The 25317-nt window shown below is 34.5% G+C and overlaps 1 protein-coding gene across 7 annotated transcripts in view; it reads right to left on the bottom strand.

The window, feature by feature from the left end:
* The window catches only part of EVI5 (ecotropic viral integration site 5), a 191567-nt gene that overhangs the window by 40754 nt on the left and 125496 nt on the right, over positions 1 to 25317 (bottom strand). For all 7 annotated transcript variants that reach the window (XM_026497609.4, XM_044383643.3, XM_057310462.1 and 4 more), the window contains one exon: positions 16999 to 17094. In XM_026497609.4, coding sequence (XP_026353394.1) covers positions 16999 to 17094 — 96 coding nt within the window. The remainder of the gene's footprint in view (positions 1 to 16998; positions 17095 to 25317) is intronic.

The raw sequence follows: 25317 nt of genomic DNA, 5'->3' as shown, positions 1-25317 counted from the left end.
AGTTTTCAGAATTTTCTACACAGGAGCTCAAATAGTACCATACCCGTATACCCTTCAGCTATATTCACTGATTACTATTTTGCCACATTTGCTTTTGTTCTTTCTCTCTATATGTATAGATATCTTCTGAGCCATTTGAATGTAAATTGCAGATATGACATTTCACTACTATATATTTCAGCATGCATTTCCTAAGAATAAGGAACTGTCCCACATAACTAAATGCCATTATCACACTTAAAGTAATAGTTTAATTTCACAGTATCACTGAATATGTAGCTCCTATTCACATTCCCTTAAAAGGGCCCCAAATGGATTATTACTGTCCAGAATCAAACCGAGGTTTATGGTTACCTTTGGTTATTATATCTCTTTACCCACTTTTAATCTGTAATAGTCCCTCTGCTTTTTCTTTTTGTCATGACTTTAATATTTTTAAGAGTCCAAGTCTAGAGACTGTATTATGCAAGGTAAAATACAAAAATTTCCCATTCCAACAAAACTCCAAGTACAGTTCTGTTTTCATTCCTTTTTTTCAAACCAAATAGGCAGCAGGATAAAACTAATATAGCATATATTTAATGGTTGGTTAAGGGGGAAAGCATAGAAGACAGGGGCACAGAAACTTAAATATCTGAAGCCAAAGAAGCCAAATATATAGGAACAGCACTAGAAGACAGCATTTTATATATTATACCAGTAAGCATTTACTTATTATATTATTTATATATATTTGATAAAAGAGAAACATAATAAATATTAGTGGCTATGTTTTTTGCCTCTTATTAAGAGACTAACCTATAAGTTTAACTCTTTGATCCCTATGAGATCCAAAGAACTCTCTCCATACTTCACATCACTTTAAACACACAAAAGCCTTTTCGCCTTTTTGTCGGCGAAAATATTCTATGTCATAGGTAGACGACTTTAAATTCTGGGAAAAGCACAGGGTTAGTCACAAAGAAATCACTAAGAAAGAGAGAACCTGTCATAAAAGGAAAGCATCAAACAGCCACGTCTTAAGCTTCACCTCGCTCAGTGAGACAGTGCTCACAGCTGGAGAAAACTGCAGCTGAAAAAAACCTGATTCATCTTCTGGATGGCTGGAACTGTCATATTTTAATATCCTCATATTCCATGTCATGAGGGTTTATCATCTCAGTAAAAGATCCATCTCTGCTTTTATTTCTTGGCTTTGTGTTTTGTTTTTGTTTTTAATACCACAAAGTTAAATACCAAATAGTTGCTCTTGTGCAGTATAAAGCAGCTTTTGCTCTTTTGCCTATAAGTAAAGTCTATATGATGATATCCTGTTTACTAATGATAAACACTGTCATGCTAGGCTGAGTTAAGACCTGACAAGTCCTTTGAGAGTGCTGTCTTGGGATACTGAGTCTTTTGAAAAATTCATTTCAAAAAGCCTTTCTAAATCTAAGCAAAAATCATTTCATCTTCTTGTCATTCTACTACCCAGCACTGTTATTTCTCGAGATCCTCTTCTGTTAGCTTAAAGACCATTATGCTCTAGACCTATTACTTTCATACTCTGGATTCTTATCACCACTTCTTTCTCTTAGTAGGATTTTCTCCAGACTGATAAAGTCATAAGCTGCCCTCTTTTTTTGGCATGGCCCCTGCACCTGTGCATGATCCTCATAGGTGGCTTGACCTAAGCTTGGTCAAGATCCAACAGCGCTAGAGGACTAAACAGACTCAGTGGCTAACTTATCAAGGATCACATGGAAAAAGCCAGGGGCTTCACTCCTACTTCCATATTTGTGAGACAAACCACAGCAGGATATGTGTTAGAATTGTTTTCTAAAAATGGTGTTGATAATTTTATGTTTGATTCATATATCTTTTCCTGGACCCTCCATAAAGAGTGATAGTAAGCCAAAGTTGGGGAGCACAATCCTTAGCTGTCAAAGTTTGTCATGTCTTCCTTAGCATCAGATGACTAGACAGCTTCCTATATATTCATCTCACTGATAAAACATGCTCTTCTCTCATTTTTCCTCCAAGTCTTTATTTAAATTCCAGTTAACATATAGTGCAATATTGCCTTCAAGAGTATAATTTATGAAGTGATTCATCACTTACATATAACACCCAGTGCTCATCATAACAAGTGCCCTCCTTGATACCCAGCACCCATTTAACCTATCCCCCATCCACCTCCTTCCATCAACCCTGTTTGTTCTCTATCATTAAGAGGCTCATGGTTTGCTTCCCTCTTTTTCCCCTCCACACGTTCATCCATTTTGTTTCTTAAATTCCACATGAGTGAAATCATATGGTATTTGTCTTTCTCTGACTTATTTCACTTAGCATAATACACTTTAGCTTCATCCATGTTGTTGCAAATGGCAAGATTTCATTTTCATTTTTTTTGATGGCTGAGTAATATTTCATTGTATTTGCAGTGATTATTGTTAGATATGAATTTAGTGCCATTGTAAAGCTGGCATTTCTGGTGATGTTCTCTGTTCCTTTTAGTCTTTATTGTTTTTGGTCTTTTTTCTTCAAAGAATCCTCTTTAATATTTCTTGCAGGGCTGATTTAGTGGTCATGAACTCCTTTAGTTTTTGTTTGTCTGGGAAACTCCTGATCTCTCTCTCTATTCTGAATGACAGCCTTGCTGGATAGAGTATTCTTGGCTGCATATTTCTTTTCCCATTTGTTGAAAAGAAACATAAAGAACTGATTTTGCCAACAAGAAGTTTTATCAACTTATTAGATTATTATAGTACTGAAATTTGATAGGGAGCCAGCCATTTTTATCAAGTATAGGAGAAGGCCAGTATGAAAAATCAAATTATAATTATTTATCAATTCAGTAACTCCTTCCCATATGAAGTCAAGGGAGGACAAGGTATAAATCAAAGACAGCCCATATAAAGATAGTACCAATAATATTTTATACATTTAAGATTAATAACTCATACTATAAAATTAATTTCCTCTCAGTAATTTCAACGAGATGGTTTGGTTTGGCTTGGCTGTGGATAAAACAGTGATTGAGTCATTTTTTCCCCCCTGCATATGCTCCTCCATCAAATATTTTAGCTTATGATTTGGAGTTCACCTATTATATAGAGGAATTTAAAGGCCTGAGGGGAAAAAAGTAGAGAAAAATAATTTTAATGATCAATGTTAACATCTGGAATATGTACAGCGAGTTTTTAAAAAAGAGAAATAACTGTTTCTGTCAAATTATACATGTTTACCTTAAATAATTCACACAAAGGCAAAAATAATGAAGATGAAAATTAAATCTTAAATTTTAAATCTTTTTTGTTTTTTTAAAGATTTTATTTATTTATTTGACAGAGATAGAGACAGCCAGTGAGAGAAGGAACACAAGCAGGGGGAGTGGGAGAGGAAGAAGCAGGCTCACAGCGGAGGAGCCCGATGTGGGGCTCAATCCCACAACACCGGGATCACACCCTGAGCCGAAGGCAGACGCTTAACCGCTGTGCCACCCAGGCGACCCTAAATCTTAAATTTTAGCTAAAATTGATAGAAAATACAAGGAAAATGATTTGGGTTTCTACTTAAATCTGTGTCCCTTGAATTGCAATTCTAATTACCCAAATAAATGCCCAAACATGAGGCTACTGAACTAGTATGGCTGAGGGACTGATTTTAATTTTGTTTAATTTAAATCAATTTAAATTTAAATTGCCATTATGTGGCTAGTGCCTATCATACTGGAGTGCAGCACAGCCACTGCTCCATTGGTTTCTGGCATTGAATATGCTGTGAGAGATCTGGACAAGTCTCAATCTTCCCATACAAGTTTGTGCATAATCTGCTTTAAGTGTTTATGGATTATTCTGTGTCAAATTTTCCTAGAACACACGGTATTCTTTTGATTTGTATATTTGAATCTTTCTGAATTTCAGGGACCTCTTCTTGTTTATATATTTTTTTAAATTGAAGTATAATTAGCATACAGTGTTATATTAATTTCAGGTGTATAATACCGTGATTCAACAAGTCTATACATTACTCAGTGCTCATGAAGGTAAGTGTACTCTTAATCCTCTTTATTTCATCCATTCCCCCACCCATCCCCCTACTGGTAACCATCAGCTTGCTGTCTGTCTGTCTGTATTTATTTATTTTTAATATTTTTTATTATATTATGTTAGTCACCATACAGTACATCCCTGGTTTTTGATGTAAAGTTCGATGATTCATTAGTTGCGTATAACACCCAGTGCACCATGCAATACGTGCCCTCCCTACCACTCATCACCAGCCTATCCCATTCCCCCACCCCCCTCCCCTCTGAAGCCCTCAGTTTGTGCTGTCTGTATTTAAGTCTGGGGTTTTGTCTCTTTTTCTTTCTTTGGTTTATTTATTTACGTAATCTCTACACACAACATGGGGCTTGAATTTATGACCCCAAGATCAAGAGGTGCACACTCTTCTGAATGAGCCAGCCAGGTGCTCCTGTTTTGTTTCTTAAATTCCATATATGCGAGAAATCATGTGGTATATATACCCAACTGAATATTACTAGTCATAAAAAAAAAGAGTGAGAGCCTGCCATTTACTACGACACAATGGACCTAAAGAGTATAATGCTAAGTGAAATAAGTCAGTTAAGGAAAGACAAGTACCACGATTTTACTCATACGTGAAATTGTTCATATTTGGGAATATCTTCTTGCCATGTGTTGTGGGACACGTTATCTTTAGTGTTAGATTATCTACCTCTCATCCATATCTGCTAGCTAATACTTGTTTTACATTCTTAATCTCTGCATTCACTATGATTACCTCAAGCTTTCTTTCTATGCCAATATTCCACTTTTCAGCATTGTTTATTGAATAGACTATTCTTTTGTTGTTTTTGCAATGATGTACTGGGTTTCAATTTGCTTCCTTAGCAGTAAAATCTTACTTCTTACCTCAGTTTTTAAAAATCATTTTATCTTTTGATTTCTTAATTTTATTGAATTCATGTTTATTTTATAGTGAGAAGCAATTGTAATTCCTCTCTTATCTTTGATTTACCTTTCTTCTTGGCTGGGATCTTTTTTGAATGGTATTTCTTTCTCTTTCTCCACTATAATAATATAAACCAAGTTGCCGTACCATTTCTTCTCCATACTAGGTGATTGCCATAGCTAGGTGATTGCCCAGATATTCCTTTTTTTTTTTTTTTTAAAGATTTTATTTATTTATTTGACAGAGAGAGAGAGACAGCCAGTGAAAGAGAGAACACGAGCAGGGGGAGTGGGAGAGGAAGAAGCAGGCTCCCAGCGGAGGAGCCCGATGTGGGACTCAATTCCAGGACCCTGGGATCAGGCCCTGAGCCAAAGACAGACGCTTAACGACTGAGCCACCCAGGTGCCCCTGCCCAGATATTCCTAATAATTACCTTAGAAGTTATTTAAATGTATACTCATTTTAAAAATTACAATAGTAATAATATAAGTTCATATAGTGTAAAAAGTGAATTCCTGCCCCTTACTCTTTTTGCACCAAGCCCTTTTAACTCTCCCCAGAGGGAACACTGTCAACAGTTTTGATAGGAATCACAAAAGACACTCTAATGTATTTAAATGTGTAAAACAAGTAATACACACACATGTACTTTTAAAAACACACACGTGGAATTATGATTTACATTCTGTGCATAATTTGTTTTTCTCATTTAATATGTCTTGCAGATCTTTATTCTTTCTTAAAGATGTAGACTATTTCAAGTATGGATTTACTATGGCTTAACAATCCTCCTATTGATGAATAGTTACCAATATTTTTAAATAATAAAAATGATGCTGGATTTAGGCATCCATCTTAAGAAGTTACATAAAGAACACAAAATAAGTCTAAAATGGAAGGAAATAGTAAAAACAAGAACAGCAATAAAACAGGAAAAAAAAGTGCCTTATCATTAAATTTGCATTTGCTTATTACTATTCTCCTGGCCTGTGGTATCAGAAGTATTGGCTCCTGGAAGTATTATTGCTTTTTCCTTTCTTGAATGTTCTACAGATGTTTAATACACCACCCAATTCTCAACTGAAACTTATAATTAGTTATTTCATTTTTATAACTTTGGAATAGGAAATCAGTACTTAAAATAGTTTAACATTTTAAGCCTCACTTATTAAAACTTAAAACATGGTTTACAAATAGACATCACACCCTTAAAGGAAATAACAGAAACAATTAGTAATCTCTCTATGCTCTCTTCATAGAGATTTCAAAATAAATCTAAGGTTATACATAGGATGTGGGTTTTTCACTGGGAGTAGTATTACAGAAAGTTTGTGGTATTAGAAGGGTCATGACACAATGCAGGTTGCTTAGTCTCAAATGCAAGTGTAAAGCTTACACTTTAAAAATATTTTAAATTACACTCACAGATGAAAAATGTAACACAAAGAAAGACTATGCTAAAGATATATCCAAGCTCTCTCTCTCTCTCCTTTGCAAAAGTTAAACTATTTCAGAGACCATAAGAAGGCAATATCTTGACTGTTTTTAAGGTTAAATAATACTTTTTTTCAAGGCTATATTATGAAACCATGTTCAACGGTCACAGAGGCAACCATATTAACTTGCAGCAGCGGGACAATTTTTAAGTCCTAATTTGATATTTTCAATGCATATATTAAAGCAAAATGTGTTAAGCAAATTATAACTGCATATGAAATTACTACAGTAGAAGAAAACTCAATGATTTGAGTAAATCCCTGACAGTTGATAAGTAATCACTGTGATTAATCAACATAACCTTACTGAAACATCAATAGCAACCACTAAGTTTTAGTAAGTTATTACTGATTTGTACTTTGCCCTAAGAAAAATTAATCATAATAGTAAATGTGGTAAATGGTAGCCTCTCTGTGACTTCAAGGTGACTCATTTGAAACATCTAAAAACAAATCATACTCATATCATGTACCATTCTAAGTTTCTAAAACAGTTTCCTGTAATTTAAAGTCATGGACAAAAAGGTTTGAATATTTTTTATGGTTTAGTAACTAGGAAAAAAGTACATATACTTTTTAAGAAAATAATTAGGTAATCTGAAAAGTATGGAAGGGAGAAAATAAATTCAAACATTTTATAATGCTAAGACTGATTTAATTCCATTTGAGAAGAGAAACACGCACACAAATACACACACATTTTAAAGTGATCTTTCTTATAGGACCAAATACACACCCATATGGAAAATCAGCATTTGCACAAGGTCTAAAAGCTAGAAAATATTTCTGTAAATCATAGTTTAATTAGAAACAAAGCAATTTTGTGACAAATACTTAAATTTATATAATTCCAGGGGTCCCTAAAAACATTAAATTACATAAACTATTTTTTACAATAGACTTTTTAAAGAACAGTGTTGGATTTACAGAAAAAATAAGACAGAGTTCCCTTATACCTCCTGTACTTAATTTCCCCTATTAATAACATCTCCCATTAGTATGGTAAATTTGTTACAATTAATGAGCCAATATTGATACCTTATTACTAACCAAAGTCTATAGTTTATTCAAATTTCCTTAGTTGTTTGTTTGTTTTTAAGCTAATGTCCTTCTTCTGTCCTAGGACCCTATGTAGGATACCATATTACATTACATTTTGCTGTCTCGTCTCCTTAGGTTCCTCTTGGCTGTGATACTTTCTCAGAGTTCACTTGTTTTTGATGAGCTCTGAGGAGTGCTGGTCAAGTATTTTGTAGGATGCCCCACCATCGAAATTTGTCAGATATTTCTTCTCATGTTAAGATTGGGGTTTAAGGGTTACTGGAAGACTACAGAAGTACCATTTTCATCAGACCACAGTACATACTATCAATATGATTGATAACTACTGTTGTTGACTTTGATTATCTCTGTGAGGCAGTGTTTGTCAAGTTTTTCCACTGTAAAGTTACTCTTTTTTTCCTGCCCTTTCCATACTGTACCCTTGGAGGGAAGTCATTGTGCACAGCCCACACTTACAGAAAAGGACTACCTCTTCCTCTCCTTAAGAATAGAATATTTACATCAATTATTTGGAATTCTTCTGCATAGAGATTTATCTCTTCTTTCCCACTTATTAATTTATTTAATCATTATTTATATCAGTAGACTCATGGGCATTTATTTTATACTGTGAGTTAAAATCTACTACAACTTTAAACATTTTTTCCTCATTTGTTCTACCTTTGGCCATTAGAACTCTTTCTGTTGGCTCTTCTGTCTCTTTAAGATACTATTAATGTAGGGTTTTGTTTTGTTTTTAAGCCCTTCCCTTCTCTAGTATTATAATTTGTTTAGGCTCATCTTTGTCCTTACTATATTTCCTGTCCCAGTCCCGGAATCAGCTATTTCTCTGAGGAGACTTCGTTTCCTTCATTAGAGAATGGTATGAGAAGCCAAGATGTATATGCTAGGTGCACATAAATTAACTTTTAATAACATCAAGATGATTGCTGATATTATGGTATTTAAGAATCTAATCCTCCTTCACTAATTCTTCAGATGCTACTATGAGCTCGTCTTGGGTATCTGAATGATATTCTTCATTTCTAGATACAGTAATACCTTGAAAACCTCTAGGTACTTAATTTCTTTATATTTAACTGCATACTAAATTTGGATACCAAAGAATCTGAGCACTTAAGTAAATAAAATTTTAACTGAATTTTATAATCCTTAATGACTACATAGCAAGCTGAATAAAATATCCTACATACCTAACTTCTTTTGTTGAGAGTCACTGTTAAAACTAGATAAAATTACAGAATAGTTATTTTTTAATTTAAAAATGCTTAAAATTTTGAGAAAATCATTTAAGAAAAATGAAAAATACTTTAAGTTGCTCAAAACGGAAACCATTGTGCTTCAAGGGAAAAAAAAATCTTCCAAAAAGAAGTCTGTTGGCCAAGAGTTGGCATATAAACTACCACCTGTTGTGAAACTATTAACAAATTAGCTCAGGAAATTGAAAAGCACAAACTGATCACAAAGCTTTATGATAAACTCCATCACTTAGTAATGTCACTGTAATTTAACATTATTGAAACACGTTACTTTAAAGTTCAGTGATAAAGATTTTATCACTTCCTCTCCATCTCTGCCAAAACTGCATACTGATCTGGGCACACTGATTTAAACCTAACTCACTCATTTTAGGTCAGAACAGAATTTTGAGTGGGTGTTTCTTAAGCCAAGAGTGGTTGGGGTATTGCCCATCTGAGGCATCCCTAGAGGTTATCTGCTGGGCAAACTAACGAAAGTGGGTAAATGTTACTGGGTACCAGGAAAAGAACAAAAAGTTGGATTTGAGTAGAACTACACTGTTTTAAATTTAAAAATTTCCATGACTTATAACAAAGCAGCATTAATTATATAGATGTGCTTGACCCACAGAAGCTTTTAATATGGTTATGACAACTTAATATGCTTATCTTTATAAAAACCAAAATACAAACTCAATTCCGGGTTAAATATCAGAAAGCGTGAGTTTAATTCCCACCTATTTTCTTCAACTACCTGAGCAAAAATTAACTTTTCTGTGTTTTGTTCCACCACCTGCAAAGTAGAGCAAGTTTTATTTAGTGTGAATATAAAAATAAAGCCCTGGACTAATAAATAACATTTGGATCAATAGAATAAAGGTGGAAAATTCCACTAAGAGGAGGAAACACTTTTTAACCACCATTTCCTCCCTCCTAAATACTATGAACTACTCTTACAAGCATTTTTTTTCTGAATCAAGTTCAATTAAATTTTTTTAGTAGGTTAAATGTCTCCTAATTGATCACTCCTATGCTCAAAACCCTCTAATGACTTTCCATCTTACTCAGAGAAAGGCCAAAGTTCTTAGGCCCTACATAAGCTGCCCTATTTACTTCTCAGACTTCCTTTACTTGCCCCTCTTACTTCACCCAGGGACTCTACTCAGACATTTCTCCTGGCCTTAGACTCTTTGCCCTTACTAGTACTTTAGCAGAGAATTCTTTTCCCAAATCTGCATGACTTACAAATGCTTTCTCATTTAATACCAACAACTCTAAAGCAGAAAACTTTCAGATCCTCAGTTCTGAATGAATAAATAAAAAGATAGGTTAGGTAACTTGTCAAAGATACTTAGGAAGTAGTTTGATTTCAAAATCTTATATTCTTTTTTTTTTTTTAAAGATTTTATTTATTTATTTGACAGAGATAGAGACAGCCAGCGAGAGAAGGAACACAAGCAGGGGGAGTGGGAGAGGAAGAAGCAGACTCATAGCGGAGGAGCCTGATGTGGGGCTCGATCCCACAACGCCAGGATCACGCCCTGAGCTGAAGGCAGACGCCCAACTGCTGTGCCACCCAGGCGCCCCTCAAAATCTTATATTCTTAATAAATACAAAATCTCTAGCAATTATGAGAAAACTAAAAGACAAAAAGTTGTGACCACAGAGTCATTTAGGATTTAAAAAACCTCTTGCTCTTGATAATAATTAAGGTGAAAGATTTATACGATCTGAAGAGAAACCAGAGTACTCTCTCTTGATAATAATTAAACTTCTTGAAGCTTTTTATTCTGATTAGGTTCTATCATATTTATTTTTGCAGGCTACTTAAATAAAGAAACCAGAAAATCTGCTTGTAAAGTATATGTGCAGACAGGAAGAAAAAAATAAAATTCTCCCTTAAAGTTAACAACTCGCATTTTCTCAGATGTAACTGAAGCCATTGACACCAACAATAAACATACATGAATTTCAGAGGTTTAAATTCTATCCAACAACCTTTCAAAGAAGAGACAAGAGACCCACGTTCAGTCACTTCTTCTGTAAGATGATAAATGCATTTAGACAGAGCCTGAAGTCATTCTATCATCCTCACCAGTGACCTAATGATAAAAAATGTATGCAAATTGATGCACGTATGAATACAGTGAAAATCTTTGAATTTTAAAATTTTGAATACTCAAAGTATATACAGTAAAAATCTCTTGCAGAAATAGCAGATAAGTGAATTATTGTATTAATTTAACATCTAATACAAATAGTTGAGCGATGGTTATGTACCAAGCATCATATACCAAGTGCTGAGGAATACAGCAATTGAATGGCCAAAAATTCCTCTCACTGAACTTCCACTCTGGTGGAGAATGTAGACAAAAAGAATAACAAGAAATGTATATTTTACGGCAAGAAATAATTGTTTTGATGAAACATGAAGTGGCAGAAGAGCATAGTGATTAGAATAGTATTATTTTGGATAGAAATTTGGCCAAAGGAGCTTTATCTAATAAAATCATAGAGATCTGAATGAAATGAAAGGATTATATAGTATTTAAAATTCATAATGGTAACTCTGAATGGTCAAAAAGTATTAAAATAATACACATGATATAATTTTTATGTTTAATGAAACCTTACAGTTTAACCTCTTAATTTTATAGGTGTATATCTCCTCAAGACAAGCATTATAACAGAATGACGACTATAATACATCTGTAAAGTGGAATTCTGTTTGAGAAGGAGGAAACCTAGCTAATAACTTTCTCAAATAGTTCTAATAAAATGGCTAAAATCTAAAAACTGCTACACTTAAAAAAGGTTAAATTCACTGTGAGACACTAATATAAAACAGTTCCTCCAAAGACAAGGGAGAAAAGCACTATTATAAAAATCTTAAGTATATTACAGATGCAGATATCTCAAATAATAACATAGGGAAAGATTACAAAGTTTAAATCAAACAGAACGTTTCAAGATGACTAAAGAATCTTTGAATTCAAATTTAATAAACTTTAGCCTCATAAGTGTATCTACCGCTGAATGCTTGTGTTTACAAAAATGAGTATTTGTTCACCTAATATATTTCCTTACCTAAATATGATACTTATAAAAGTATAAGTTTCATAAATACTTTAAAAAGCAGGTCTTAATTATATCAGCAGATTACACAATAACACAATTTATTAAATGAAGAATTTGAGAGAAATTCGTTTATGGGAAAAAAGTTCATTCACAAGAGAGTAACATTAATTGGAAGAGTTGATCTGAAAGAGATATGAAGCACAAAATATTTGACAGAGTTCTCCCCCTAGTGGAACTTGAAAATGATCTAAAATATTTCCATGACTAAAATGTATTATTCTTATAATTGAGAAAGGAGTTTCAGATTTTAGCAAGAGATCTATTATGGATCTATTATGGATCTGCATGTAATAAGTAAATAAATGAAAGAAAGTTGAATCGTCAAGATGTTTACTGAAAACACATTTACTAAATGTATTAATAGCAAGCTAGCCAAGCACAACTCAGTAAGAAGAAATATCTTAAAAGCAGAGGACTAGTGGGGGCACCTGGGTGGCACAGCGGTTAAGTGTCTGCCTTTGGTTCAGGGCGTGATCCCAGCGTTCTGGGATCGAGCCCCACATCGGGCTCCTCCGCTATGAGCCTGCTTCTTCCTCTCCCACTCCCCCTGCCTGTGTTCCCTCTCTCGCTGGCTGTCTCTCTGTCAAATAAATAAATAAAATCTTAAAAAAAAAAAAAAAAGCAGAGGACTAGGGGATACAGAGAAACACAATTTAGTAAGACATAGTAGCTTGCAGAATGGTACAGAATTTTGAAAGAATGTGAAAAATTTGAAAAGTGTGTGTGTGTGTGTATGTGTAGGGGGTAGGGAGGGAGGATGAGGAGATAAATGCTGAGATGAGATGGGAAATGCAGGTCTGGGCAACAATGAAAAGGTAAGCATTTTATGCTGAGGAATTTTGATATGATTTGCTAGGTAAAAGGCAGTCCGTAAAAGTTTTTATTTTTCAGAAAGCTAACTCGGGTAGCTCTGTGGAAGAGCTGAGGCTGGAAAAGAGAGAACTGACTAGGAAGTTACTACAATAGTTCAGGTAAGGCTGGGGACAGAAGAATTCAGGGAATGGCTGGGGGAACAGAAAGGCTAAGAGAGTTATTAAAGGAAAAATTTCTGAAATTAATGTTACCTTTGATTTAGTTTTAGATCTACTCAGGACTCTTCTCTTTTGAAGGAACTGAGGAGTTGGGCAAGACACTTCAATCTTTATGAGTTATTAAAAATTATCTGAAAGCAACACTACAAGAATAGGTGAGAAGGTAAAATGTTGGTAATGTTAACTAGCACAAGCTCTTTTTAAAAGAATTTGGTATTATCTAGTCAAGCTGAAAGTTTACATACTCTCTCTATATAGCCTTGATATAGAGGGTTAAGAACGGCATTGAACAATCCTTTAAGAGATGATACCACTGATCAAGACTAGAGATACAAAAAGAAAAGAAAATTTTTTGGATGAAATAAAAACATACAATTTTAAACATGTTGAATTTGAAGTGCCTGTGCAAATTCCAGGTAGAGTGGTCTACTGTCCATTAAAACTATTGGTCTACTCATCAAAAGACACAATAAGTTAAAAAACAACAAAAGACAAGTCAGTGGAAAGAGGTATTTGCAAAACATAACATCAATAAATAAATAATTATACATCCAAAGAAAAAGACAAAAACCTAATAGAAAAATATACACAAAAAGACTTTAGCAGACCTTTACAAAAGAGGAAATCCAAATTGCCAGCCTCATTAGTAATCAGGTAAATGGAAATTAAAACCACAACGAAGTATCACTGCATACCCACCAGAATGGCACAAGTTAAAGCATCTGACACCACCAAGTGTTGAGGAGGATATGGAACAAGCAAGAACTTTCATATGCTGCTCTTGGGAGTTTAAACTGGTACATGCACTTTGAAAATAAAGCTGAAGATTTGCATGCTCTGTGACACAAACATTCCACACTAGAGAAACATGTACATGTGGTCAGTATAGTGCACAAGGTTGCTCATAATCTCAGCACTGTTCAAAACAGGCCCAATCCACAAACTCCCAAATGACCAATAATATTAGCGTGGATACATTGTGATATATTCATAAAATGGAACACGTACAACAATAAAAATGATTATTCTAACTAAAATAATGTTGAACAAAGAAAGAAGAGACAAAGATATTCAAGAACACTTTTCAAAGTTCAGAAACAGGGAAAACTAAACCGTACAGATCAGAGAGGCATACGAAGATGACACAATTATAAGGAAAAGCAAGGGAGTGACTACCACAAAACTCAGGACAAGGGAGTCAGGTGTGATTGGGTAGACTTCTGGGGTACAGACAATATTCTGTATCTTGACCTGAGCCACGATTATATATGGGTAATGTGTTTACCCATATTATAATGTAGTTTTGTATTATGAACTTCTTGGTATATTGTGCTAATAATTTTTAAATTAATTTTTTAAAAAGGTTTAAAAATTACTGGTTCGGGGAAACATGCGAGGGCTGGAATTACATTAGGATCTGTTGTACAGATGGCTCCTAAAGCCATGTGAATGACACCCTTCATTTGAATACACTTTTTAAAAAGCCAAAAACTTGGGATTCTCAAAGGAATACAAACGTTCAGAAATGATAAGAAGACTAAAACAATAAACAAGAAAGAAGACAGACGAAAGTGAGTGGTGGTGGGAAAGCTATGGGAGGAGAGAACATAAAGAGGACAATTGGTCAACAATGATAAATGAGATAAACTCAAGCAGGATAAATACTGGAAAAAAATACCAATGAATCTAGCAATTAGGATTCCAGTGATTATTTAATTAAGAGCCATTTGATCCCACATATTCCTGATAGTAAAAATTTCATGCATTTTCTATTTTCAGAAATGATATAACATGTTATATTTCATTTTAAACAAAATATGCAGCATATCAGGCTCTTCACTTTAATAAGTATTTCAGAATAAATAAAAATGATATAAATCTTGCTGTTTGCAACTAACATGCATAGAAATATAGCAAAATTTTATAATTTTCTTGATATTAGAAAACTACAGGCTTAAACTAGAATTGCATATAATAGCATGATTTAAATCGTTGATTACAAATATGTCAAGCAGTCAGTTCATGTCTAAAGTTTTTCTGAATATGTGCTACTTTACAGGGAACATTACCAACAGAACATAAAGGCTATTTTTAAATAAATTTAAACAAATCATAATGTGTTATGATCACTTTTGACCCAGATCAAAAGATGAGGCTATAATATACGTAAGTCTTAGAAATTAACCAAATTTTGAATCGAAATTTAATTCAAAGGATATTTCAAGTGGGAAGAAAATTCTAGATGTTGCAGCAAAAATTGTATTATGGCTTGGAATAGAATATAACACATTTTGAAAGAAATAAGATTTTGATCATAATATTTTTCTCATATTAGAAATTTACTACCTTTTATTATACAATAAGAAATAGGACACAGAGTGACAAAATGTTTAGTTTTAAATCTTTTGAAAATTGCTTTGGCAATGTACAAATATGGTAAACTATCACTCAAACATAGACTTAGAGCAGAGGCAACAAAAGAAAAATAGGTAAGTTGGACTTCAACAAAGAAACTTTTGTGCATCAAAAAACAGCAGCAGAACAAAAAGGCAACCCACAGAAAGGGAGAAAATATTTGCGAACCTCTATCTGAAAAGGGACTGACATCAAGAATATATAAGGAACTTCTATAACTCAACAACCTGATTAAAAGATGAGCAAAGGACTCATACAGACATTTCTGTAAAGAAGATATACCATAGCAAATAAGCAAATGAAAAGATGGTCAACATTACTAATCATTAGGGAAATGCTAATCAAAACTATAATGAGCTACTACTTCACACTGATTAGGATGGCTACTATAAAAAACAACAACAAAAAAACCCCAGAAAATTAACAAGTGTTGGTGAGGATGTGGTGAAATAAGAGCCCGTGTGCACTGGCTGGCAAGAATGTAAAATGGTGCAGCTGCTGCGGAAAATAGTATAGCAATTCCTCAAATAATTAAACACAGAATTACCATATGATCTATCAATCTCACTTCTGGGTAAATCCCAAAGAAATGAAAGCAGGGATTCAAAGAGATTTGTACAACTATATTCACAGCAGCATTATTCACAATAGCCAAAAGGTGCAAGCAACCCAAGTGTTTACCAATGACTAAATAAACAAAATGTGGTATATACATACAATGGAATAGTACTTGGTCTTAAAAAGGAAGGAAATTTTTTCACATATTACAACATGGATAAACCTTAATGACATTATGCTAAGTAAAAAGAGCCAGTCATAAAAAGACAAATACAGGGGCATCTGGGTGGCTCAGTAAAAGTGGCCAACTCCTGACTTCAGCTCAGGTCATGATCTCGGAGTCCTGTGATTGAGCCCTGTGGTCGGTAGGTGGGCTGGTCTGTGTTTCAGTCTATCAGGCTCCCTACTCAGTGGGGAGTCTGTTTCTCGCTCTCTTTCCCTCGCCCTCTGCCCCTCTCCCCACTTGTGCACCCTCTTTCTCTAGAATGAATAAATATACCTTTAAAAAAAAAAAAAAAAGACAGGGATGCTTGAGTGGCTCAGTTGGTTAAGCGTCTGCCTTTGGCTCAGGTCATGATCCCAGGGTCCTGGGATGGAGTCCCACATCGGGCTCCCTGCTCAGTGGGGAGTCTACTTCTCCCTCTGCCTGCTACTCCCCCTGCTTGTGTGCGCACGCACTCTCTCTCTCTCTCTGACAAAGAAAATCTTAAAAAAAAAAAAAGACAAATACTATATCATTTTACTTATATGAGGTACCTAGAGTAGTGTAATTCAGAGATAAAAAGTGGAATGGTAGTTTCCATGGAGTTTGGGGAAGACAGGCATGAGGAGATGTTCAATAAGCAGACTTTCAGTTTTGCAAGATGAAAAGAGTTCTGGAGACTGGTTGTACAACAATGTGAATGTACTTAATGTCACAGAACTGTACACTTCAAAATGGTGAATTTTATGTTATATGTATTTTACCACAAAAGTACTTGGAAATGAATATATGTTGAAAATAGAATCACAGTCATTAGGAGGAAGATATAAATCACTCTCTGCAGGAAAGAGAAACTATGGCATTATTTCTATGTGTACTTTATTATTTTCCTATGGTACCTGGATTTCCAGCTCAGCAATGTGCTGCTGTAATTCAGCCACAGCAGCTATGCTATCTGCTTCCCGGAGTCTCACAGCCATCACTTCTTCCTTGTTCTAGGGCAGCAAACAAAACAAACCAAAAATAAACCATGGAATAAATAAAAAATAAAATCTGCTTCAAAATTTGAAAACAAATAGATCTATGATTAAATGAGAGAAAAAAAGTGCAATTATTTCCTGAACTTGATAGAAAATGAAGACCGAATATATGGAATAGCATTCCATCTTTAAGCATTAAGAAACACCACTCATATAAGTAAATGTTGCACAAAAAGTTAAAATTAAAAATGAACTTAATTAAAACAATTCAAATCACTGGTGACTGTGAGAGCTGCTCATTTTTTATGCAAGAACAAATATTGAAAACTTTCCAACACTTAATTAAGACAACAGATTAACGGAGAAGGATACTCAGAGAGTATATTAGCTAGATAATATATAAAAATTATATTTTTTCTGAAGCAATAAATGTTAATGAATATTTACATTATACTTCAAAAGAGAATAGAAATTAGATTATATCATAATTCTGACCTTCCTAGGAAAAGCATAGTACTTAATTCTACCACCTCAAAATTTCACAAAGAAAAACCCCAGAACTGTAGTGTACAATATCGTTGCCAATTAATATTGATCCAGAAATAACAAAATATGAAGAAAATATGTTAGAGAAAAGTATGCTATGCAAAAATATTTTTCTCCTCCATTAACTTCAGTTGAAATTTAGCAATCAGTTGTATCAAAAATGTACAGCATGGTGATCTTAGGAGAAATTTAGCACCTGACAGTACCATAATAACAAAATTTCTAAAAATAACAAATTTAGTATAAGTGTAATAATTAAACTTCCAAATAAAAAATTATATTTATTCTTGTATCTCAGATATGATATTGCTGCTTCACTTTAAGCAAATACTGCTTTAAATATTTTGCCAATTTGCATACGGTCAAATGTATACCCACTGCTGTGCTAGAAACGTCTAACAGTCAGGGGTGCCTGGATGGCTCAGTGGTTAAGCATCTTCCTTCAGCTCAGGTCATGATCCTGGGGTCCTGGGATTGAGCCCCACAGCGGGCTCCCTCCTCAGTGGGAAGCCTGCTTCTCCCTCTCCCTCTGCCTGCCGCTCCCCCTGCTTGTGCCCACCCCCATTCAAATAAAAAAATAAAATCTTAAAAAAAAATGTCTAGGAATCAGCTTTCTCCTAGGGGTGTGTGTGTATGTGTGAGTGTGCATGTGTACACATATGTGTTCATGCATAAGTTTATTATATTTTTAATATAAACCGATACAGAGGATATAGAAAACACAACATACAGATAATAAGATATACAATACTCATTGCCCATTCTGTGTAGTCACTATATTCTCACAGAATGCTCTCACTGGTTTTTTTCTAAACTATATCTATAAGCTACCAATGGTTGAAACTGGGGAATAAGTGAAGTTTTGATATACATGTTGATTGAATATTTTTGTTAGAGAAAAGATGAAAGTGAAACAAGGAAGACTTATGTTAGAATTTCACTCATTTGTTAATAATGTGAGCAAGTTTTTTGTTGATTCTGGTAATAGTAACCAAATACTGAAAGAAAATTTCCTTAAAATTTTTGTGCTATTAATAATGTATAGGCTGAAGATACAACACACTTTTAAACTTTAACCTGTGTTAAAAATCAAGCACAGGCATCAAAAGCTTTTCCTTAAAGAGCCAGAGAGTAAATATTTTAGGCTTGTGGGCCATACAGTGTATCACAAGTATTCTACCTGCCACCACTGCAGTGTGAAAGTAACCATGGACAATATAAAACAAATAAGCAAGGCCATATTCCAATAAAATTTTACTTCCAAAAACAGGCAACCGGACAGATTTGGGCTATGGGCTATAGTCTACCATCATCTGGTCTAGATAGTCAACAAAAAATAAATCCAGGGGCGCCTGGGTGGCACAGTCGTTAAGCATCTGCCCTCGGCTCAGGGCGTGATCCCTGCGTTCTGGGATCGAGCCCTACATCGGGCTCCTTCGCTGGGAGCCTGCTTCTTCCTCTCCCACTCCCCCTGCTTGTGTTCCCTCTCTCGCTGGCTGTCTCTCTCTGTCAAATAAATAAATAAAATCTTTAAAAAAATAAAAAAAAAATTCAGCCCTGATTTGTAGTTTGACAACTTATGTGCTGTAAATCGTCCCACCATGGCTCCTTTCAAGCTACCAAAGTGACATTACTGAACACTGAGATGGGAAGAAATGTGCAGTATGGTATTTCCACCATACAGATACAAGGGTATAAATAAACTCAAAAGCACAGATAGTAGTAAAATGTAAAAATAAGTAGGAAATTATGAAGTTTGAATAGTTATTACTTTTGCCCTATCACAATTTAATTATGTTATATAACTTAATTGTTAATATGGCTGTTTAAACAAACGAGTCAAAATTTCTGAAAATTTAACAATTGGTTCTTGCAGGCCTTTACTGGCTGGCTCCAGCACATCACTGTGTCTATATTCCATAAAATTCAAATATCATTTTGTCACTCCCTTATTTAAAACACTTTATGGCACTCCACAGATCTTGAGATAATGACTCAAGTCCTTATACTGGTGTCCTAGATTCTATATGATTTTGCTCCCTATTCACTGTTCTAGCCTCGTAGCTTACCAGTATTCCTCACGACACTTATCTCCAGCTACAGTGAACTTCTTTTAGTCCAAGCAACCTCTTGTTCCTCTCATTTTTACTCTTCACACATGCTATTTCCTCTGTCCAGTGAACTCTATGTATTGTCTTTCCTCAGCTCCTACATAGCTCTAATGTTTTAGCTTAATCATTCCTCAGTTAGCCTTCCTTGAACCATTACCCTAACACTAAACTCCCATTAGTGTCCTATATACCTCCTCAATCATGGCACTACTCATACTGCATTGTGCTTGTTTGTTCACTTGTCTAAATACTTTACTAAGAGAAATTCTCTTGAGGGCAGTGATGTCTCCAACAGTCAGCACCAACTTTCAACCTTGTGAGAGAGCCACCTAAAACACCTTATCCTTTAGCTCCAGTTAAGCCTTCAGCTGACTGCAGCCTCATAACAGACTCCAAACCAGAACTACTTGGCTAAGCTGCTCCTGAATTTCTGACCCACAAAAACTCTAGGATATTGGTTCTTATTGCTATTTTAATCCACTAAGTTTTAGAGGTAATTTTAAAAATAGTAATAGATAACTAATACATTTATACTCTACAAATTTTAGTTAACAGTATATAAAATTATATTAATCAAGTAAAATTATATAATTTATGTAAATGGTATATGTTGAATTATATAAATTCATAATACTTACAAAGGTATATATTATAAATTATACAAAATTATGTTAATCAAGCAAAAAAACCCAAATTTCCCCTCACCTTCCCCCCTCCAATATAATCACCAAGTCTTGTTGGTTCTCTATAAAAACAGACTGTAAACTTATCTATACAAAATAGTATTGCACTATTTCCTGATGATCTCCTAACAAATCTCTCTCCAACGCCACCTCAAACCTATCTCTACACACAGTGGTATGTGTGTTTTTTTAAAAAAATAATTATATTAATTGCTACAAGCAATATCCCTTAATAAATGCTAAAATTAGTTGCTGAAACTTTAAGGACACCTGCATGGCCTCAAAATAGTTCCTCTAAATATTTGTTAATTATTGTGGTGGTTTTAATATATGTCCACAAGTTCTTTGATACTCTTTCCTTGAGGAGATGTAGCTTAACACCCCTGCCTGCTGTCAGACTACGGGCTGGACTTAGTAACTTGCTTGTAATGAACAGAGTAGGAAAGGAAAAAAGCTCTGTAGTGGAGAAAGCTGGCAGACACCAACCTAAATGATCAGGGTTAACAGCACTAACCATAAGACGATGTGCTGAGAAGGACACTTCAACTCTGTATTCTTTCTTAAAATACATTATCTCAGTCTAGTCATAAGAAAACATGCAATCCCAAACTGAGGGATATTCTGCAAAATATCTCACCAGTATTCTTCAATAATCAAGGTAAGGAAAGATAAGAAACATTAAGAAACTGTCACAGATTGGAGGAGACAGAAACATAATGGGGGAGATCTGAATAAAGTCTGTAGTTTAGTAATAACATTGTATCATCATTCATTTCTTAGTACTGATAAATGTATCATGGTTATGTAAGATGTTAACATTAAGAGAAGCTGATTAAAAGGTATATGGTAACTCTCTGTACTATTTTTGCTGTTTTTCTGTAAACAAAAATATTTCAAAGTTTAAAGTAAAAAAAAAAAACAAAAACACAACCTGAAGCAAATACAGCAAAGCAGAAAAAAAAAGTCATAGTTGATTTCCTGCTTAAAACCTTTCAATGGTTTCCCACAGCACTTAAGAGTAAAACCCAAACTCACTAGTATAGGCTCTAAAATTTTATATGGTAAGAAGTGGAGTCCCAACCTATTTTCCTGGTTTTATTTCATTAGCTTTCTACTTTATGCAAGACTCAGCAACCAACTTCTTTTCTTCTTTTAGATCTTGAACTCTGTAACCTTTTCATGCCAGGATCTTCCCATGGCTCTTCATATGGCTGCTTCTTTCCTATTCTTCACATCCCAGCTTTGATACCGTCTCCTGGCACTCCATCTTAATCACCACTTCCCCTTACAGCCCACTTTATAGTACATTAGTAATGATCTTATATATTTTTTACTTATTGTCTCACTAAACATTGAGCTCACCTTCCTCACTACTAAATCCTCAGTGCCTATAAGACTGACAAATAAAGGCTGCCCAAGTATTTGACAAATATCTAAACAGATGCCATCATTCGTTGAAGTCTTATAATCTCACCTCTTCCCATCCCTATTTGAGAATCACTATCCTAAAATACTCAAGTTACATCTATTTAAAATGAAAAGGTTTGGCTATACACTTTGTAAGTACATTTTGTAAGCAACACAATGGAGAGACAGGTACTATCATGCCCTCTTGGTCAGAGTACAAAATGGTACAACCCTAAGCGGTGTCATCTGACAAAATTTTATGAAAGTACAAATGCATTTACTCATTGATGAAACAATCTAAGGGCACGTGTAGATGTTCCTCTAAAGGAATGTAGATATAACTCTGTATGTCTGAAATTATATATGTACAAGCTTATTCACTACACTGCTTGTGGCAAGCAAAACACTGGGAACAATCCATGTGCCCATCAATAAGGATCTAATTAAGTATACCATAGTACATCCATGCAATGGAAAACAATGTACCTTAGAAACTAATGAGAAGAAATTTTTTTTTTTAAGATTTATTTATCTGAGAGAGGAGAGAGAGAGCACAGTGGGGGGGGAGGGGCAGATGGAGAGGGAGAAGCAGACTCCCCACTGAGCAGCAAGCTGATGCAGGGCTTGATCCCAGGACCCCAGGATCATGACCTGAACTGAAGGCTGAGGCTTAACCACTGAGGCACCCAGGCGTCCCTAATGAGAAGATTCTTGAAACACTGATACTGAAAGCTCTACAAAACATAATGACATAAAAAACCCCACCATAGTGACAGAAAAGGCAAAGAGAAAAACATACAATATGTTAATTTTTAGGTAAGAAAGTGAAAGGAAAAATTATGTTCTTTTACTTGCTTGTATTTGCCTAAAAGAAACTCTGAAACGGGGCGCCTGGGTGGCTCAGTTGGCTAAGCATCTGCCTTTGGCTCAGGCCATGATCTCAGGGTCCTGGGACTGAGTCCTGCATCAGGCTCCCTGCTCAGTGGGGAGTCTGCTTCCCTCTCTCCCCTTGCCCCTCCACCCCTCTCATACTCTCTCACTCACTCACTCTCTCTCTCAAATAAATAAATAAAATCTTAAAAAAAAACAACTCTGAAAGGACTTATCAGAAAATAATAAAAGCAGTTACCTAGCAAAAAATAAAAGAAGGGGTATGTGGTAGAGTCAGGAGAATGAGATAAAAGGGGAAAGAGTGTGAGTAATGCTTTCATGCATACTCAGTTAAAAAATCAAAGCATTATGAAAAAATGCACATGTATTAAGCTATTAAAGTTTATATTATATATAAGTACCAGGTTTATTTTCTTCCTGTTTCCTTCCTGTCATTACTCCATATATGTACAATGTTATAATCATAGTAAAATACTCTGACTTTCCTCACTTAAAATTACTTATCATACAATTTTACAAGTGTATATATATATATACATATATATATTAATATACGTTTTCTCATGGATATATACATATCTATATTGGTATCTCTCTATATATGTAGAACTAGAAAATATAAAATCTTTCTACAATCTTCAAATTTAGAATTATGCAGAAATCCCACAATCTCATTACTAAAATCTTGGGGGCTAGGTATGTCATAGAATTTCTGATTTTCTAGATTTTAGAAAAATAATAAGATACATAAACCATACATCAGTATTATCCAGTGGCTGCATCCATATGAATACTATGCTTACTGTTAAACACAATGAAACTGTAAAATATAAATATCCACACCAATTGGGATAAAATAAAAATTCTAAATGGCCATCCAAATGAATTTGTGCGAAATTTATGAGAAAACATTTGGGTTTCAGAGTGTTTTGAATTTTCATATTGGAGATCACAGACTTACACTATTTTCATCTTTAAGTTGGAACATTCAAATTCAGTTGTAGAGGGAAAATAACATTAATATTAAAAACGGTATCCGGATATATTACATAAATGAAAAATAAAATGAAATTTAATAATTATTTATCAACAAATTATAAGCTATAATCATACAAAACTAAACGAGGGGCGCCTGGGTGACTGAGTTGGCTAACTGTCTGCCTTCAGCTAAGGTCATGATCTCAGGGTCCTGGGATTGCACCCAGAGACCGGCTCCCTGCTTGGCAGAGTCTGCTTCTTCCTTTCCCTCTGCCCCCCACCCAACTCATGCAGATGTTTGCATGTGCTCTATCTCTCCAATAAATGAATAAAATCTTTAAAAAAAAAACAACTAAATGAAAATGAATCAGATTTCTACATTGAAGGACTAGCTTCCTTGAAAAAGTTAGCGTTTGTTCCTGAACTGTTCCAGCATAACAAGGTAAAATATATACACTTAATTACAATGTACTAGGTGCTACAGTAATAACACACTGGTCATTCTCAAAATCTACAAAAGTATTACAAAACACTGAATAAGTCAATATACAGGGTAAACACACAGGCAGATATCAGAGTCAGCATCTGTAACAAATTTCACAGAATTATTACTGAACAGTTAAAAATTAAAATCTCATATTGGTTCTTAAAATTTTCTAAAATTCTGAATCTGAGCCTATTACTTATATAAAAAATATATATTTTTCATCAGCAAATCCCACAAATTATTTCCAAAGAACACCTTACTTTGCTTAAAAGGTGCTAAGGCATTTGAGGAACAATATTAAATCCAATAAGTGTTACCAACTTATGTTTAAGGAAAACTTACACCAATAACGAAAAAAGATTAAATTTAGCTCTTTATTAAAAATAAGTCAGCACAGACAATATGGCATCATAAAAATTCAATCACATGTTAGAAAGACAAATCAGATTGATATAACCTCATGTCACATCATTTTATTTTTAAATTAGTCTAGTCATATCCTTCTAGAGGGACTAATTTTAAGTTAGTACAAATTTCAGTACTGCCTACAGATTTCTGTCAGTGTAAATTGCAAGAGTCATGCATATTTATTAGGATGTAATTTCATCTCTGGATTTCAGTGACACTGATAAACCACTCAAGCTTCACTCTTGGTTTTTAATGACACCAGAACAAGTTGATGGAATTACAGCTTCATATGTACCATTGAAAGTCTTATTTCTTATCATAGAATAATAAGGCTGGAATCTTTAAAGGGCATCATTCCTGCTGTCTCATCATGGAAAGATAGATGCCTAGTTTATTTTAAAATCCCATAACTTGTCCTCAGTAATCTATTCTAATGCTCAGACCACAGTCATCTCTTTAGTTATTTCTCTCTCTTACTCTCACACTCACTCTTTCTCCTTCCACCCCCCTCCTCATCCCACCCTCACTCTCTCACCACTGTCATGCTGGAAATTGATTTCAGGAAACATTTACTTTCATTCAAATACTTTTTGATGCTTTATAAATCCAAACACTTAACACAAAAAATAGGAAACCCAGTCAAAATAATAATGGGAAATGTACACAATTTTCCCAACCCAAGGGCAAACACACTTCTTTTGCTCTCTACGCAGAAAACATGTATCAA

The sequence above is a fragment of the Ursus arctos genome, unplaced genomic scaffold, assembly GCF_023065955.2.
Source record: "Ursus arctos isolate Adak ecotype North America unplaced genomic scaffold, UrsArc2.0 scaffold_12, whole genome shotgun sequence".
NCBI lineage: Eukaryota > Metazoa > Chordata > Mammalia > Carnivora > Ursidae > Ursus > Ursus arctos.
The sequence above is the reverse complement of the archived record's forward strand: the minus strand, read 5'-3'. Positions and strand labels throughout refer to the sequence as shown.